Source organism: Hesperophylax consimilis, chromosome 19 (assembly GCF_061612785.1).
Source record: "Hesperophylax consimilis isolate HC1 chromosome 19, BYU_Hcon_1.0, whole genome shotgun sequence".
NCBI classification, from domain to species: Eukaryota; Metazoa; Arthropoda; class Insecta; order Trichoptera; family Limnephilidae; genus Hesperophylax; species Hesperophylax consimilis.
In genome coordinates, this window is record NC_142854.1 from 960,668 (window position 1) to 978,732 (window position 18,065).

The window sequence follows — 18,065 nt, forward strand, 5'->3', positions numbered from 1 at the left end:
AAACTAATGAAAAACAACTAGGTATATCTATTTAGGAATAAAGTTTTTCAACAACCTTCCGATTGAAATAAAGAAATTAAAAGATCACTATAAGATACATTTATTATTTATTAAAAGATACATTTTCACTTATTTAACTAGAAATAACATATATATTACACATAAATATATTACACACCGATATTATTCACTTTCATTGTTTTGTTGATTGAGCATAAAACTGAACAATTTTTTTTTAAATGTACCTATACTTTTTACATTTTTAATTTCGTCTGGGAGGCAATTATATATGTTGCTTCCCTCGTAACCAATGGATTGCTTGCCATAATGAGTATATATGGTGTTTAAATGTATTTTATCGTGTTGTTATATTAACAGCGATGAAACAAAACTAACCTAACTTAAGTAACCTATTTAACTGAATTTTGGTTTAATCACTCTTAATGTAATAATTGTTAATATGAACCGGCGAGGATACTTAAACAAGAAGAACAAACTAAATAATCATTTAAAATAAAGTAATATTATGCATCTACAAAACTTTATACTACCCTTTGATGATTTGTAAAGAAGTTTGGTGATTTATTTGGGTTTGAAGCGTTTTTTACGGGGTTTGAGCCGATCTCACGTCCGCCGCGCCGCCGTTTTCTCCGATTAATATCAGTTTTAGGAAATGGGACTTTTCTTTTTAGTTGTGGGTTGATACGAGAATTTGAAATGTATTCAAAATGATAGAATAAGTATGGTGAAGGCACTTAGTTCCTGTCAATATACCTGCAAATGATAGAATAAGTAATAAGTATGGTGAAGGCATTTATTTCCTTTAATATACCTGCAGATGTTAAAAAAAGTATGGTGAAGGAACTTAGTTCCTGTCAATATACGTGCAAATGAAATTTTTAATTGTCTCCGTAGGGATTATTGTGATCAATAAAGTGTCATTTTACCGATTCATTATTATGTATAACGCCATAAATACTACAGTAGGGTTCCATGATAACAGAATTTCTGATCTGATCGCAGAATTATTTCCGATTTAACCTGTTTGCATAAAATTACTAATTCAGTGTTTGATACTCCTGATTTATTATATGTAATCTCTTTTCATACTCCAAGCAGGTCGGTTACAAGACAGTACCTACTATATTATTGTAGCAATTCTATATGAACGTCCCAATATCACACTCCTATGCGACGGATTCAACAGCTAGGAAACAAATACTACGATGTTGTTGATATATTTAGTAAATCAATTTCAATATATAAGCATACCCTTGACTCTGTGCAGAAACGGGCGGTCCGTTTGATAGATTCCCCAATCTTAACAAACGGACTGCAATCTTTAGAGCACAGGCGTCAGGTAGGTATGCTGTCCTTGTTCTATCGGTATTACAATGGAAGATGCTCTGAGGAACTAGCGTCATTGATCCCTTCGGCACCTGTGCGTAGTCGGGATACACGCCTAACGCGCGCCCAACATTTGTACACGGTTGACATTTGTCACATGAGAACGGGTCGCTTCTACGATTCGTTCTTAAGTTCAACAGCTCGGCTGTGGAACGAACTGCCGGCCTCTGTGTTTCCTCCCTCCTACAACATGGGACTCTTCAAGACCCATGTTCACTCCTTCCTCTCCACAAAAAGACCCTCCACACAGCATCCCCAAAGATGACATAGGCCCTGAGGGAAATTATTTTCTTCAGGGCCTCCTGTGTTTTTTTAATTTTTTTATAGTGAATACCTCACAAGAGTCCCAACTGCTCCAGTCTGGAGCCAGTGAGACTATGGCATCCCCAATTGGGGGATGTTGTGAGGCTGAAGGTAAGTGGGGAAGGGAAAGAGGAAGGTGGGGAAGTACCTGGCTATTCAGATCTAGTCACTAAACACGGCTTAAGCCATTTGGAGCAACGTTTCAATTCTGAATCGTGGTCTTACACCAGGGCGATACTGGTAGTATCTTCCACTCTGGAGTTAATATAAAAAAATACCTTATTGAAGTTTTTTTCATCAAGTAGTGGAATATTTTAATAAAGGTATTTAATTTGATTTGACTAACACATAATAATTTTGTAAACTGAAACAGAAAAAAATATTTTGGATTTTTTATGTTTTGTGCCTGCATGCTGTGTAGATCAAGTTCAGTGATATTTTGTGCCTGCATGCTGTGTAGATCAAGTTCAGTGATATTTTGTGCCTGCATGCTGTGTAGATCAAGTTCAGTGATATTTTGTGCCTGCATGCTGTGTAGATCAAGTTCAGTGATATTTTGTGCCTGCATGCTGTGTAGATCAAGTTCAGTGATATTTTGTGCCTGCATGCTGTGTAGATCAAGTTCAGTGATATTTTGTGCCTGCATGCTGTGTAGATCAAGTTCAGTGATATTTTGTGCCTGCATGCTGTGTAGATCAAGTTCAGTGATATTTTGTGCCTGCATGCTGTGTAGATCAAGTTCAGTGATATTTTGTGCCTGCATGCTGTGTAGATCAAGTTCAGTGATATTTTGTGCCTGCATGCTGTGTAGATCAAGTTCAGTGATATTTTGTGCCTGCATGCTGTGTAGATCAAGTTCAGCGATATTTTGACTTCATATTTATTTTTCTGCAATTGTTTTAAATAGTCGTTTCCTGCTCTATTTTCATGTATAATTTCGTAAATATTTTTTATATATATGTATGTAAAAGCCTTAGTAGGCGTGAAATAAAATAAATAAATAACTCAACACAGTGACAATTAAACACACTTTTAAAAAGTGATATAAAGTCATTAGAAACGATGATAAAATTATTTTTTTTAACCTAACCTACTTAACCCAGTTAGTAAAGTTTTTGTTTCATCACTTTCCATGGCTTTATATAACTTTTTAAAGATGTGATGAATTATCACTATACGGTCACTCTACAGTAGATATATGAGCTACCAAGTTCAGCATTAGTGAAATAGTAAAACACACAAAATTAGAGTAATGAACTGTAGATATGCAATGCCAAATATTATTTACAAACATTTTCTTTTACCAATTAAATAATAAAATATCATTTTTTATACAATACCTACAGATACCTAACACCTCATTGATTTCTTTGTTGATTTAAAATCCTGAAAAGATAAATTAATTTACGCGTTTAATGGGCGTGACCGTGTGCCCGAGTAAACTCAACACTTCATACGTGTGATGAAATTAAATAAACTTTTCAAATATGATTTGAGATTTTCACGGCCAAAAGCATTTTTGTTATTTGTTTTTGGGGTGATTGATTAATGTAACAAAATAACACATCTGCCCTGATGATGGACTCTGCAATGCTGTCCGAAACGTTGGCTAAAGAAGGAGTTAGCGCAACACGGCATAACACCCCAAAAACAAATAACAAAAAAACTTTTCAAACATTGAATTTTTTACCCGAAAAGATTATCAATTTCACTGGCCTGTCTAGGGCCTAGGAAAGTTAAATTATGTTAATTAACGACATCAGTTTTCTTTTAAATCCAACTTTGGGAGGCGGGAACGATTACCACGGGAGTGGTTGGGTGACTTAGTGGAGACTTAGGTCTCAAGTGGCGAAGTGTGTCCGAGTATTGGTGGCGGATGCATCTGGCCACCAACTGCGTGGCAGGCTGGATCGTGAGCGACTGGTTGAGGGAGACCTTTTGACCTGTCCAGCAGGACTCTCTCGGAACATGATGATTTCTTACGTCCGTCACTATTGGACAAACTAACCCTTAGATTCCAACACACCGAACACCGAACTTCCTTCGATAAACAGATCCTCTAAACAGCATCCCTAAAGATGATATACACGGAGAAACACGATCCCGTTAAAAAAGTGACAGCAAGCCAACTTCCTGGTAAAATATTAGTCATTCAGAATATATCGAGAACACGTGTTCTTTTTTCGATAAGTATCATGACGGAATGCGACAGTATCAGTATGTCAATATCAATATCAGCATTTGTAGGAACACGTGTTCCGCCGTTCTCATAAAACATTCGCTTTTAACTGATACTTTGTTAGGAACTATGTCAATTCATTTGTCAAAGGCCTGCAAAAAAGTGATAATTTGACCAAATATTTTATAAATTAACAGTATTTCATATCATTAAGTTTTCTCCATGTGCACCCTGAGAAGAATAATTCCCCTGTGTGGAACTAATGTAAAAAACTTAACCCTAGAAAAACTCAGTCCTGTTGCTTAGCAATATTCATTGTACAACTTAAATACTTTCCTGGGATAGAACTACATTAAACGCCACGCGTTACCAGTTACCACTAACACATTAAAAAATCATTAAAATTAATTTTAAAGTACAAACAAATAAATCGCCAATTTGAAGAATTTCTGCCCACCACAAAATATAGGCAGGACAAAAAATCGAAGAAATATTAAACATGATATTTTCGGTGCCAAAAGCATTCGCTTAAAGTCACACTAGAAGAATTTCAGGCAGTTTCCGTTTCTGAATATATAACATATTGTGAGTCACAAATACTGAAATACTGCATTGTCAGAAAGATTGCACTCTGTGACGTGGCTCACAGGTTCGAATATTCTTAATCTCCGGTGTTTATTTGTGGTTTTAAGTTATAAATGGATTTATTTATATATATCCTAGTTACGCTCAAATGGAATAGGCTTATTTTAACGTATGGACAGAGAAACGAGTCTGAATTAATCGACGCGATGGAGGATGGAAGTCCTTCAAAACTCAAAACATTAACATTTAAATCTCAAATAAAAAGATTGATACAAAACATAGAAAGATCAGAAATAGATAATATTCTGATACTAAATACAGATTGAAACTGAAGGCGAAGCTTAATTCCAAATCACTATTTTGATTAATCTTTACAACGAATTGGTGTACATTATGAAATATGCTTTAGATAAATTGAAGGTTTTCCTATCGCTTCGCTTGAGTAGAATACAAATAAAAAAATAAATTACTCAATAAAAAATATAAATGCAAACTACTAAATTTTTTTTTTTTCAATTGTAATGTATGAACGCATAAAGGAAACAACTTTATTATAGCTGAGATTATCTGCGACAGTTTCACTTGATTAACTTTTTTGCTTTCTTATAAAATTATTTACAAAATAAATAAAAAAACAGTTTTTTGCTTGAAATCAAACGTTTCTAGACTCCGTTTGTCAAGCGATTTTAATGCCTTTTACCTACTATATAAGGTATACCTAGAATATACACATTTTTGGCTTATAGCTTCCTCTTAAACCATTCAACTGAACAAAAAATACCATACGGTTGTCTAACTATTATGGTACGTATACATTTGCGAACATAAATCGCGAGCCGAGCCACGAATTACGGGAGGTTTCGCGCCATTTGCAGTTTCTTCGTTCCTTTCCAATAAGTTGAGGTTGAGCTCGGCAGTTCGGCTCGTGTGTGTATCGGGGCCCTACTAGTGCGGAGAAACAGCGTGGTTATTATTTATTCAGTTATGAATATTTTATTATAACGTTTGACAATTTAGACAATGTTTCTTCTTTAATCATTTCACAATAAAAATATTATTGTACATTTGAAAATAATTTATTTTATTTTGAGAATTTAGTCCATCGGATCACTAATGTCCTTTTAACAAACTAATGATTCGGCAACTCAAGATAATAAATAATAAAGTGGGTGTGTCAAGCCTACGCAAGACAGAAGTGAAACTTCTTTTGTTAAACCGTATGAACCACAATCAATTACGTATTTCACTCGTATTACACTCACGACGCAGTATACTAACCAAGCAGCTGATGCTTGGCGTGGCGCAGTTCGCTGGTGTCTGAGAGAGAGGAAAGAAGAGAAGAGAGAGAACGTTCGTGAGCGGCTCCCCCACCTCAACAAGCACATATGGTGAGAGAGGGACAGTGAACGGTGAGCGGTGGTGGGGGTACCCGCATTTTCGTGTCGATCCTGACTCGGTTTTACTCCGTCCCCGAATTACGCGCCTAAAGAAGTTTCACTTCAATAACTATAAACCTAACCTAACGTAACCTATTCAACCTAGTTTTTTGATCACTTTTTAAGAGTATGATGCTTGTTATTTTTGTACGATTTATTGCAAATATTAAATTTAAAAAATAATATGTTTATTTAAAATTTTCCCTGAAATCATAATTTAATTTTTTTTTATTAATTCTATTTGATGAAAAAACCTCATTAAATCGTCCAATAATAGAATAGTGCACGAAGATCTGCAAAATTAGTCGTTGAAGGGATATTTTCCAATAATCCTTCTCATTAAAAGTAGATTAACTCGTTCGATTTTCACTTTTCCTGAAAAACTAACAGAAAACAGTTGGTGATGCGGCCGCTAGGTGCCTCCGCCAGTTCTATTGGAACTAATGGAATAAATAATTCATTCTGAATAAATGATTCGATTGCGAACGAGAAATTTTCACTTTTCCAACCTTTCTATGAATATTAAAAGGAAAGTTGATAAATAAACATGAAATGAGCTGCCGGCGATGGAGCAATAATCATACTATTTAATATTTGAAACTGCGGGGTGTCCTGTTTTGAAAGAGCTGAATTTAATTTCGTGAAATTTTAATAAAAATAGTTGAGTTGGAGTAAAAACTACGCAAAGAAAAATCTGTGGAAACTACTTTTCCTCACAAATCCCAGAGAAAGAGATTTTTTAGCTTTCTTTTCAATGTGAATACCGCACAAGAGTCCCAACTGCTCCCAACCGTCTGGAGCCGGTGAGACTATAGCATTCCCAATTGGGGTATGTTGTGAGGCTGAAGGAAGTGAGGATGGGAAGGAGATGGGAAAGAGGAAGGTGGAGGAGTACCTGGATGTTAATATCTGGTCATCAAACACGGTTAAAACCTTTATAAACAACGTTTCAATTCAGGATGGTGGTCTTACACCAGGGCGATACTGAGAGTATCTTCCACTCTGGAACGTGCTGCAACTCTCTGCCATATATTACAGACCAGTACCAGTGTCCGAACTAAATTTCAATCTATTAGAATTGTCCGGTCAGTGGCTGAGTTGGCATCACGTTTGAGTCCCACCCAGGCGTAGTGTGTTCAATTCCTCGGCTGGCTAAGTCCCCCATACACAAGCAACATTTTCCGCTTACTGTGTTGCTAGTAGTAGATTTTCAAACTTTGTCAAGTTATTCGTAACCTGGGAATGTTTGTATTTATTAAAAAAAAATGTAAAAAATCTACAATATTTTTTACTCACACACTTAATATTTAAATGAATTATTTTATGTTCTGTAAAACAACCAATCAGGCGTAATAAAGGTTTGTTAAAACTTTCAGGCTTATTTTTATAATTATGTTACAAACTTATTTTAACTAAGTTATTATATTACTATAGTACACTTATCAAACTTTAGCTATGGTCTGTAAAATAACGAACATGGCATAATATAGGTCTGCCAAATACAAACATGCTTTAAAACAAAATGTATTTTTTACTATTATCGTCAAATTTACTACACACTGCTGTGTAACTAATGACATGGTACCTTAAGTACTTATTTTGTTCTCTTGTTATTAAATACAATTGTTGAACTTCTTTGTATAACAGATCTGTTAGTTTTTAAGTACTCGGCTTATTATGTTATGTAATATACACTTATTAATTTGCTCCTGAACAACCTACCGTTAACAATGTCATGTAAAAGCTTTCATGTCGTGAATAAATAAATATTATTTTAAATGAGTAATTTATGAAATAACCCTAATATATTTTTGTATTCTCACTACAATAGCGAAATCCCATAATTAAAATGAGATTTACGAACTTATAATGGGACGCAATGAACACGTTAAAACCCAAAGTTTTCTAGCATTTATATTTTATGTCAAGACCACTTATTTAAGCTTCTGTCAAAACGTTTAGTTTGTAAAAAGGTGCCAAGTGACACATTGTCTTAAAAATAAACACGTTTCTTTTTAGTTTCTATCGGCTTTACATCTGCGGCTGCGTCGGGACGCGTCTATCAACTCGTAATAATGGTTCTTTAATGTCGAGTTGACTTTCGAAAAGTTCAACAATAATTATTAAACGTTTTCCACTTTGTTATCTTAATCTTTATGCTGGAGGATTTGGGCTTAATTTACTGACTTGCCTAAGATTTATTCTACTCCATCAAATAAATTAACAAAATGTTAAAATCTAGGATTACTACAAACAACAGTAGACAATGAACAGACGTGATTTAAAACCGTCTTTTGAGTACCATATACCTATGAACATATTTACATCATATAAACACATTACATACATAAATACAGTAGAGATGGGCGTTTCGGTTTCTTTTGAAAGCGTTCCGGTTTCCCAAAATAAACGGATAATACTAGAAACCGTTTAAACATAACGTTATACACTAAAATAACCCCTTGCAGAATAACCCCTCACCGCAGTGGGAGGGATGGATTCACACGTCCGTCAATCCTGGGCACACTAATTCCTATCCACCCCTCTCCTCAGGGCCTCCCGTGTGATTCCCCTCCAGATTCCTCAAACATTTTTTCTTCCAAGAACTCCCTCTACTGCCTTTCTCTAAAAAGACGCCTCCCTACAGCATCACCAAAGATGACTTAAGCCCTACGGTCCTCCTGTGTGGAGCTAATGTAAAAAATGGGAATGTCATACTCCCATTGCCCCCCTGAGAATTTTGTGCGGTATAAGCAGCAACATTTATAAGTAAAATGACTTATTAATCGACTGTTTGACTTGCCAACGGAAAAATCACGCTTTGTCGACCGGAAGGTTTAGAAATGAACAAAGTTAAATCTGCAACGAGGTATTTTTCATAGATTCAGTGTCGGTCCTGTGTGGGCGCAATTGGAGCAGTTTACTCCTGGCGCCGATAATACTTAACACGTGACACAGCGCCCTTGAGGTTTTCACGAATTACAACATTATAATCTATAACAACAAAACACTGAAATATTATATTCCCTCAAACAATAATATTCTTTATGACTGCAGTAAGTAGGTACATAATAAAAATGGATCTTTCCGAATGATCCCACTTACTAATAATAATTCTAAAAGAATTATTATTCTTGTGTATCCATTATTCTCAAGGTGGCGCTGAAAAAGAGAGATAATGATTATGGTGATTTTATTATTATTATCTTACTTAAGACTTGAGTCGAGACACAAATTTTCCAGCTTTATTGTAAACATTTTGTTTTGAATTACCAGCGTAAAGACACGTAGGTAGTATAAATAAGAATTTTTTGATTCGCTTGTTATAATTCCATAAATTAAGTTGTATTTCATAGATGGATTGCACTCGACTCGTGTTCGCTTTAGTATCTTTTGTAATTGCTGGTGGGCCTACCATCTGTAAACATTGCACTAATTTTGTTTCTTCTATACCAAAGCCTGTGCAAAATCTGAAGAACTGAAAACTTTCTTATAAGATTCTTAAATTCCCGTGAAACTTAAGGTAAAATGTATTTCCCGAACTTAAAAAAGTTGGGAACCCTTCTGTTGAAATATAATTCTTAAATTTATCGGTGAACGGTTGCGGCGAAAGTGTTAACATCAAAGTGTTTGACGAGAATGCGTTTAAACAAGCGTTTCTTTGCATCGGTTTACGGTCGGCCTATCGTGGACGGGTGGGTAATGGGTAACCGTTTAACAAGAAAGCGCATAGTAAATAAGCGTTTCTTTGCATCGGTTTACGGTCGGCCTATCGTGGACGGGTGGGTAATGGGTAACCGTTTAACAAGAAAGCGCTTAGTAAATAAGCGTTTCTTTGCATCGGTTTACGGTCGGCCTATCGTGGACGGGTGGGTAATGGGTAACCGTTTAACAAGAAAGCGCATAGTAAATAAGCGTTTCTTTGCATCGGTTTACGTGTGGCCAACAGACGACGGCCGGATAACCGTTTAGTGAGGAGAAAGCGTTTAGTAAATAAACGTTTCTTTGCAGCGGTTTACGTGCGGCCAATAGAGAACGGGCGGATAACCGTTTAGTGAGAAAGTATTGCTTACGGGCGGACAAGCTTTTAAGGTGGAAGCGTTTAACGAGTAAGCGTTTCTTTGCAATCGTATTGTGCTCTATCGGGATCATTTCGCGCGGGTTTGTTGCAGCTCTAGTTGCACGTTATCGATATTAAAACGGTTATATTAAAACGGTTATCCCAAAATCTATAAAACTGTTGCCACCATTTTTGAACTTAAACGTTTACGAAAAAACTGTTTCACGTTATTTTACTCGCCTCTAGTATGTGTATACAGGAGAAGTATAGTGCTCCTGAAATAAATCTCAATTCAAGATTCTAAATGGAGATCCCATTGATACTTGAAAGAGCCTCTTCTCAGTGACGCGGTTTTTTACGAATGCCTGAAATTTTGTTGAATTTTTTTTTTTTTAATATTTTTCAAACCTTTTGTTTGCAAATATTTTATCTTATTTCTTATATGCATTAAATCTAAATTTGTAACGTGTAAGAAATATAATTTAAAAAACATTTATTATTATTAAATTTCTTAGAATTGAGATCCCTCGATGATGGAAAAGGGTGTTGAAGAAGAGTAAGTATCCTACCTGGAAGAAGAGCATAAAGGCCACCCACTGGTAGTACTTGGCTGGCCTGCGGCCCTCCTTGCTGCCGCCAGGGTCGCTGCTGCCGGCGCCCCGCACTCCCGGATAGGCCTCCTGCCCGCGCCCCTCCACTGTGAAAGTCGAGTGGATCCAGCAATACGTGTTCAGCACGTCTTCGGGGATGTCTCTGCACGAAAACAAAGGATTCAGATCAACAATCAATTAGATATATTACTAAGAGATCAGATCTAACCAGGCGCCGATAGCAACGCATTTTGACAATAGGCCACTTGTAAGCAATTTATAAATACTTGTCAATCATTAAGGCCGAAGTCTTTTTACACGAATTAACTATAACTAGTTATTTTTATCTTTAGTTATTTTAACGATCTCCGACTCTGCGGAGTTCATTTATCTTTATTTAAACAATGGAACACAACACACGGAAGCTCCCTGTCACAATTTAGACATATTATGGCGTAAATGTCGTACGTTTCTTTGACTTCTGTTAGGTCCAACAAATGATTTAATACCTGGTGTGGATGCAGTCGATGGGGTTGCCGACATATTGCCTGGTGGTGACCGCTACGGAGAAGGTGACCAGCATGGCGGCCGTGGCGCCGCAGTGCAGCTTGAAGGCCATGGACTCAGTGCGGACTGGGTTTATCTGCAAAAATACCTTCATTACAAGCTATACGAATAAGATATCCCCCGCTATCTGGGAGTTATTTTGGACTGGATTTACTCAAATTAGTCAATAAGCTAGCTGGAACTAGGAGGAGATGCGACGCCAACACTCTAAGAATGGCCCTGCTTTTCTCAACGTGGGAAATGCCCATCTCGATACGACCCCGCTAGACAGATAAACCAGACAGCCCAACAGGGTTCTCACTGCTTCTTCCGCCAACAATAGGATGAGGTCTTCTCACAGCCGCTATGCCCACATGATGTACAGGTCGGGCCTTAATGAGTTGGCTAATTGTTAATTCGGTGCGGCGCAAAACACCTAACATGTGGTCTACGAATGCCCGCTCCATTCATTCCCCAGCGGACGTGATGATGTCCACAGGGCGATGTCTTGGGCCCTAGACTGGCTCGTAGACCCATATGCCCCCTCTGACCCACCTCACCATACGAAAGATTTTATTTTTTATTTTTTATTAAGTTAGTTTATACAACATTTAAATATAAATAAATTAATATTTCATTTTGTAACTTTAGATATTTTTACAATAAACATAACATTTCTTTTTAAATACATTCATTCTTCAGACTTTCAGGCATTTCATCGTACATCTTTAGTCCTTTGTACATTAGGCAGTTCTGTGATTTTGATTTCTTCATATCTAATCTATCTAATTCTATTTACATTTCTGGTTTCGTAATTATGAACATCTCTATTCAAAACAATTGCATCCTTAATTTTTTTTTTTGAATTTGGTTGTTCATGACTTTATGCACAAAAATTAACACATTAAATAACAGTCTCTTTTTTATTTGAATCCAATTTAGCTGCTCTCTCATTTGATTAATGCTTGCGTATTTGGCTTTTCCCATTATACATGTCATAGCTCTATTCTGTTTAACATCTAGTTTGTTCAAATTTCTTTCATTGGCCAAATATAACATAGTAGAGAAATAATCTAAATGTGGAGCAACTATAGTTTTATAAATGAGCTCTGCAGTTTTTCCATTTAGTTTATTTCTTAATCTTCTAAGAAAATTGACTGTTTTTGATACCTTCTTTAGCACATATTAAAAATTTGCTGTGAAAGTGAGTTTTGAATCGAGTATTACACCTAGGTACTTAATTTTATTTACTTTTTCAATTTTTTCATCATTAATTGCCAATTTTAACGCTGTTTTATGCGTTTTGTTGCCTATTACCATATATTTTATTTTGTTTATATTTAATTTTAATTTGTTTAATTTCAGCCATTTCGCTATATTTTGAAGGTCTTAAATAATGATATATGAATGGATAGACTGGATTAAACTCTACCCACACTGGGCACCGCTGCGGAACACATATTACTGTGGTGCTCATTTAAGAAATTGCTATATTCAGTGCTTGGCTTCGAAACTTTGGACAGTCGCAGGGTCAGTCCAGTGCAGGCGCAATTGGAGCAATCCAGGGGCTGATAATACCTAACACAGCGCGTTTGAGGATATTACCAGTGCCAGGCGGCCGAGGTGTGGCCCAGGGTCCGTCCTGGATAGTCGTTCTTATCATGCGTATATATTATACTCTAGTAATATTTCGACTTTTCACGCGACCAACTCCAGTATACTTCAAACGATCGAGTCATGTATTCCTTATTGCATCTCCTTCTTAACAAAATACTGCATAATATTTAACTGGGTATATCTTTTTTTTAATGATAAACAAATGTTTATAAGAGAAGGTTTTATGCATAGCATAAAGGATAACAAATGATTAGTCGCCTGAAATATTAATACAAATTGAAAATATCTCCCGACTTAAAATAAATGCCGCCACCGGTAACTCTGTAACCACTGAGCTATGTCGGCTTATTTCCAACCCGCCAAATGATTCAATATGTACTAGTACCTCAATCAACAATTACTGCTTATTATATTATTTCCACCTGTAAACAACCGACTTTATTTTTGTAGGAAAGACTTTGTTAGTGCTAAATTTCTCACTAGATGGCGTCGAGACATATGATATCTTCATTTATTGGTGAAATATTTTTGACTTGTCAAATATTATTATTTTTTTAATGGTAAACTAATGTTTATAAGACAAGGTTTTAGGCATAGCACAAAGGATAACAAATAATTATGAGCAATAATTAGGAGCCTGAAATATTAATACGAATTGAAAATATCTTCCGAGTAAAAAAAAAACTTATTTTTACTCGATAGAGAAATTTTCAATTTGTATTAATATTTCAGGCGACTAATTATTGCTAATAATTTTTTGGGTATATCTTGATTAATGAACTAGATTTACGTTAACTATTTCACATAAAATCGTAATTTAAATCCCGAATTAAAACAGATTTGTCTATCACAATATTATGTCTATGTACTAATGAGTTTATTTTATATTTCAAGAACGACCATTCAACATTCTTCCAGAATTCTTACAACATATTTTTAATAGGTTGTTTTCCAATTAAAATTAAACAATCCCATTCGCTCGCATATTTGACAATAATCTTCAGTGGCCATGACGTTCTCCGTTTTTTTCAGCTCAAATTATTTGGCATTTCAAACAAAATAACAAAGAGTATTAAAAATTCTATTTTAGAATTTTTTAATTTCTCTTAGCATTAGCGAATAAATATTAAATGTATCCTTCGATGAAGAAATCACTCTACTCAACAATAGAATATTGAAATCTATACTTCTACTGTCTAATCCATACTTGTACTATCAAATCCATACTTGTACTATCTAATCCATAGTTGTATTATCTAATCCATACTTGTAATATCTAATCCATACTTGAACTATCTAATCCATATTTGTACTATCAAATTTATACTTGTACTATCTCAATACTTGTACCTACTATCTAATCCTTACTTGCTACTCTCTAACTCACAAATTAATCGTATATCTGTTTGAGGTAATTGGAGAACAATTAATGAATTATTTCCTGATGTTCCGTAACGCCAATTGCTTTGACAGGCTGTGTAATAACCAATCGTATCGTCAGAATTTAAACTGTATAGTTTAAGTTCGCACAAGTCAGCTAAAACGACGGAAAGCCGTGAGCCGAGCCAGTTGAAAAAACACCGTTCGTCCCGTCAAATCTCGATCGCCGGTTGTCTAATCGGAATAATCCTAAGACGTATTTTTATCGCAATTTACTTTAACAACAACAAGTGCTAAATAACCACAATTCCGTTCCAGTGCTGACAGATGAGGCCAAAGATATTAGAAGAACGAGATATGCTATGTTGGCCGCCGGACCGTAGCCGGAGTACTACCTAATTAGGGTACTTTGAATACTATCGGGACGTGTACGCACAGAAATCAGTTCTATGTATTAGTGCGGATACCTTAGCGTAAGCGAAGGTGTGCAGTAGTATTGGTGAACAAAACCGGCGACACCGGGCAGAACAATTCCACACAGTATGAACTGCTCATAACACATCTCGTTCTTCTAATATCTTTGGATGAGGCTGATGCAGATTTCACCATCATTTCACCGGTAAGTTGCTTGTGAAGTAACGTTACGCATTGTGTTTCCGCATTCGCCTGTCAAAAACCATATAATTCATTTATTTGTTACCTGTGTGGAATAGCCCTTGAGTCGGCTATTCCAACCCCTGTTCGTTCTTCGAACATTTTGGTGCCGAAACTAGGGAACTTTAAGATTATAATCTATCTATGCCAAAACGGATAGTGCTGTGGAATGTTTCTTAAATTTTGAATAATAATCAATTCGAACAGTAATTAGGTAGGTACCTAGCTCTTGAGTATTTACGACCTACCGCGCATATAATTATAATAGATTAAATTATTATCATTTATTTCGTTTCGTTTTTGGGTACGTTTCCAATCGCGTTTATTCAACATGGCCCCAGCCATTCAAACATTGCGCCGGAAACGGACATTAGCGAATAATAGGTTAGTCAAGACACATGAAATAGCAAAAAGCGCTTTGCACGATGCAACTAAGTGCAACTTACTGTTAGCGCATTATACTACTCTGGAAAAGATAGTTCTTGAATTTGAAACGTCTCACGCGGAAATATTAGCTTTAGATGACACAAACGAAATTGATGAGGATAAAATTCGCGAAACCTTTGACGAGATGTATTATCAAATTGTCGAAATTTACCAGGAGTTAACCAGTCAGCCTCTCGATTGTAAGACCGCGAATGCGTGCACAAACGTTAAATTACCAAAAATAAACATTCCAATATTTTCTGGAAATGTCAAGCAATGGCCCGAATTTTACGACATGTTTAACGCTCTGATTCATGAAAACAAATCTTTATCCAACATCGAACGCATGCAGTATTTGTTCTCATGTTTATCTGGAGAAGCTTTAGGGTTAATTCGGACATTTCCAGTACAAGGAGCTCACTACGTTGAAGCATATCAAAGATTAATCGCGCGCTATCGTAACGCGCGTGAACTCGCCTTTACGTGTTGGCGGGAAATGCTAAATTTAAATTTTCCGCCCAACGATCCTTTTGAATTCCGTCGCGTGTTCGATATATTTAACGAGGATTTAACAATTTTAAAGGAATTGGATCTCCCAACGGACAATTGGGACTTCGTACTTTGTTATTTAATTCTATCGAAATTAGATTCACCTACAAGATGTGCATTCGAACAACTGCAATCTCCTACCGAGCTGCCTTCATATTTGAAACTCAAAGAGTTTCTTTACAACAAATGCGAGAGCTCTTGTACGAGACTTACATTTTTCGACTCGCGATAGCAGTACTATTGACAAACCTCTTGCACGGAACTTTAATCAGGCTGCCAAAAAACGCACTTCAGCGCTTCTTTGCGATCTTAAGAAAGGACAGTCTGAAACAAATAGGTCCTCGACCTCCACCACTTACCTGAAGTGCTCCTGTTGCGGGGAAGACCACTCCATTTCCAAGTGCAAGGTATTTGCACTCAAGTCAGTTCAGGATCGCCTACAGTTTGCTCAATCACACCGTTGGTGTTTCAATTGTCTTCATTCTTCTCATTATCTCAAAGATTGTAAATCTTTGTTTACATGTCAAAAATGTCAGCAAAAACCCCATACTTTGCTCCATCGAGACGAAAATGCTTCTTTGGAAGATCAGCATCAACACCCTACGACGTCTACGGACCCGGAGACTTCTTCTTCCGACTCTAAAATTCAGGTCCTCACCAATTTAGGAGACAAGTCCATAGTACTATTGTCAACAGCCAATGTTGGCATTCGCGATTCATCCGGCCGTTTCCAAACCTTTCGCGCATTGATCGATTCGGGCAGTCAAGCTCACTTCATCCACGATCGCGCTGCGGAGCTCGTAGGCATCCCTCGTCAAGCCAGTTCTCAGAGAGTTAGCGGCTTAGGCCAATCTTCCGCAACCACGTCGGGAGTCACTCAATTAGAGATCGGTGTTAAGGGACGGGTTCTCTTCAACATCAAGGCACTTACGCTGCCTAGTATCTGCGGCAACATGCCAACTGTTCGTCTAGATAAGTCATCGTGGCATCAGTTGAGAAACTTGCCTCTTGCCGATCCTGACTGTCACAAACCGGGACCGATTGATCTTCTTCTGGGTGCTGAGGTTTTCTCTTCTCTTCTGAGACCTGGTAATGTGAATGGTGGTCCACGTCAGCCATCAGCTTTCAATTCTGCATTTGGTTGCCTTCTTCTAGGTTCAGTTGGTTCGGACACTGCTCACGAAACGAAATCTTTCATCGTTACTAACGAGGACCGGCTTCACGAAGAGGTCCAGCGACTGTGGGAGTTAGACACCATTCCCCAGTCTTCACACCTTACTCCTGAGGAACAACTTTGTGAACAAATGTACTGCACTGACCACTCACGGGACGGATCTTCGGGAAGATACATCGTATCCTTGCCTTTCCGAGAAAGGGGAAGAGATATCTCTTTCCCAGGGTCGCGTGAGATCGCTTTACGCAGATTCCATTCACTCGAGCGCAAACTCATAGCAAATCCAACCTTACGTGAACAATATTCTGCTTTCATGACTGATTATTTACACAGTGGTCACATGACTCGTGTTCCTGGAAAAGATTTGCACAAGGGAAAGTATCACATACCTCATCATTGCATTCTTCGTCCAGGCAGCGCTAGCACTAAGTTAAGATTGGTTTTCGACGCCTCAGCGACAGATGTGAACGGATCCTCGTTAAATGATACCTTGCTTATCGGTCTGTCCGGGTTGGGTATCGGTTGGTGTCCATGGATGTTGATAACTCTCACATTCTCAAGGTATTGGGATTAAAGTGAGAGCCACGACATGATACATTTTCATTCGAAGTCCTGTGCCTCGATCGCGAGTGCACTAAACGCACTATCCTCAGTGAAGTCGCTCGGGTTTTTGACCCTCTCGGTTTTCTATGCCCTTTGACGTTTTTCGCCAAATCCCTAGTACAAAAGTTGTGGGTTCTAAAGGTTGGGTGGGATGACACCCCCCCTGTTGACATTGTTCGTCAATGGGATCGTTATACTAAACAATTACCGCTCTTGAAGTCGTTCAAAATCCCTCGATGGGTGTCATTCCCTCACATGGAGTCGTGTCAACTTCATGGCTTCTCAGATAGTTCGGAACTTGGATATGGCGCGGTAGTTTACTTGCAAATCACGGATGTTGACGATAAAGTCCAAATATATTTGGTTTGCGCCAAATCTCGAGTCGCCCCCACAAAAAAGATTTCGTTGCCTCGCCTTGAACTGTGTGCGGCAGTTCTTCTAGCAGATCTATTAAAATTCGTCAAAGATTTATACGTACCATTGCTTCCGATCTCCAATACCTTTGCGTGGTCGGATTCAACCATCGTGCTCGCTTGGTTACGTTTTCCTTCGTGTC

General features: G+C 37.2%; 1 protein-coding gene across 1 annotated transcript in view; it reads right to left on the reverse strand.

Moving 5' to 3' along the window:
• Positions 1-18,033, reverse strand: part of LOC149414611 (innexin shaking-B-like) — a 56,560-nt gene extending 38,527 nt beyond the window's left edge. Inside the window, exons 1-3 of the mRNA XM_089643363.1 lie at positions 18,010-18,033; positions 11,070-11,203; positions 10,540-10,723 (exon numbers count right to left, since the gene is read on the reverse strand). Of these exons, the coding sequence (XP_089499489.1) occupies positions 10,540-10,723; positions 11,070-11,203; positions 18,010-18,033 (342 nt within the window). The remainder of the gene's footprint in view (positions 1-10,539; positions 10,724-11,069; positions 11,204-18,009) is intronic.
• Positions 18,034-18,065: the final 32 nt, after the last annotated feature.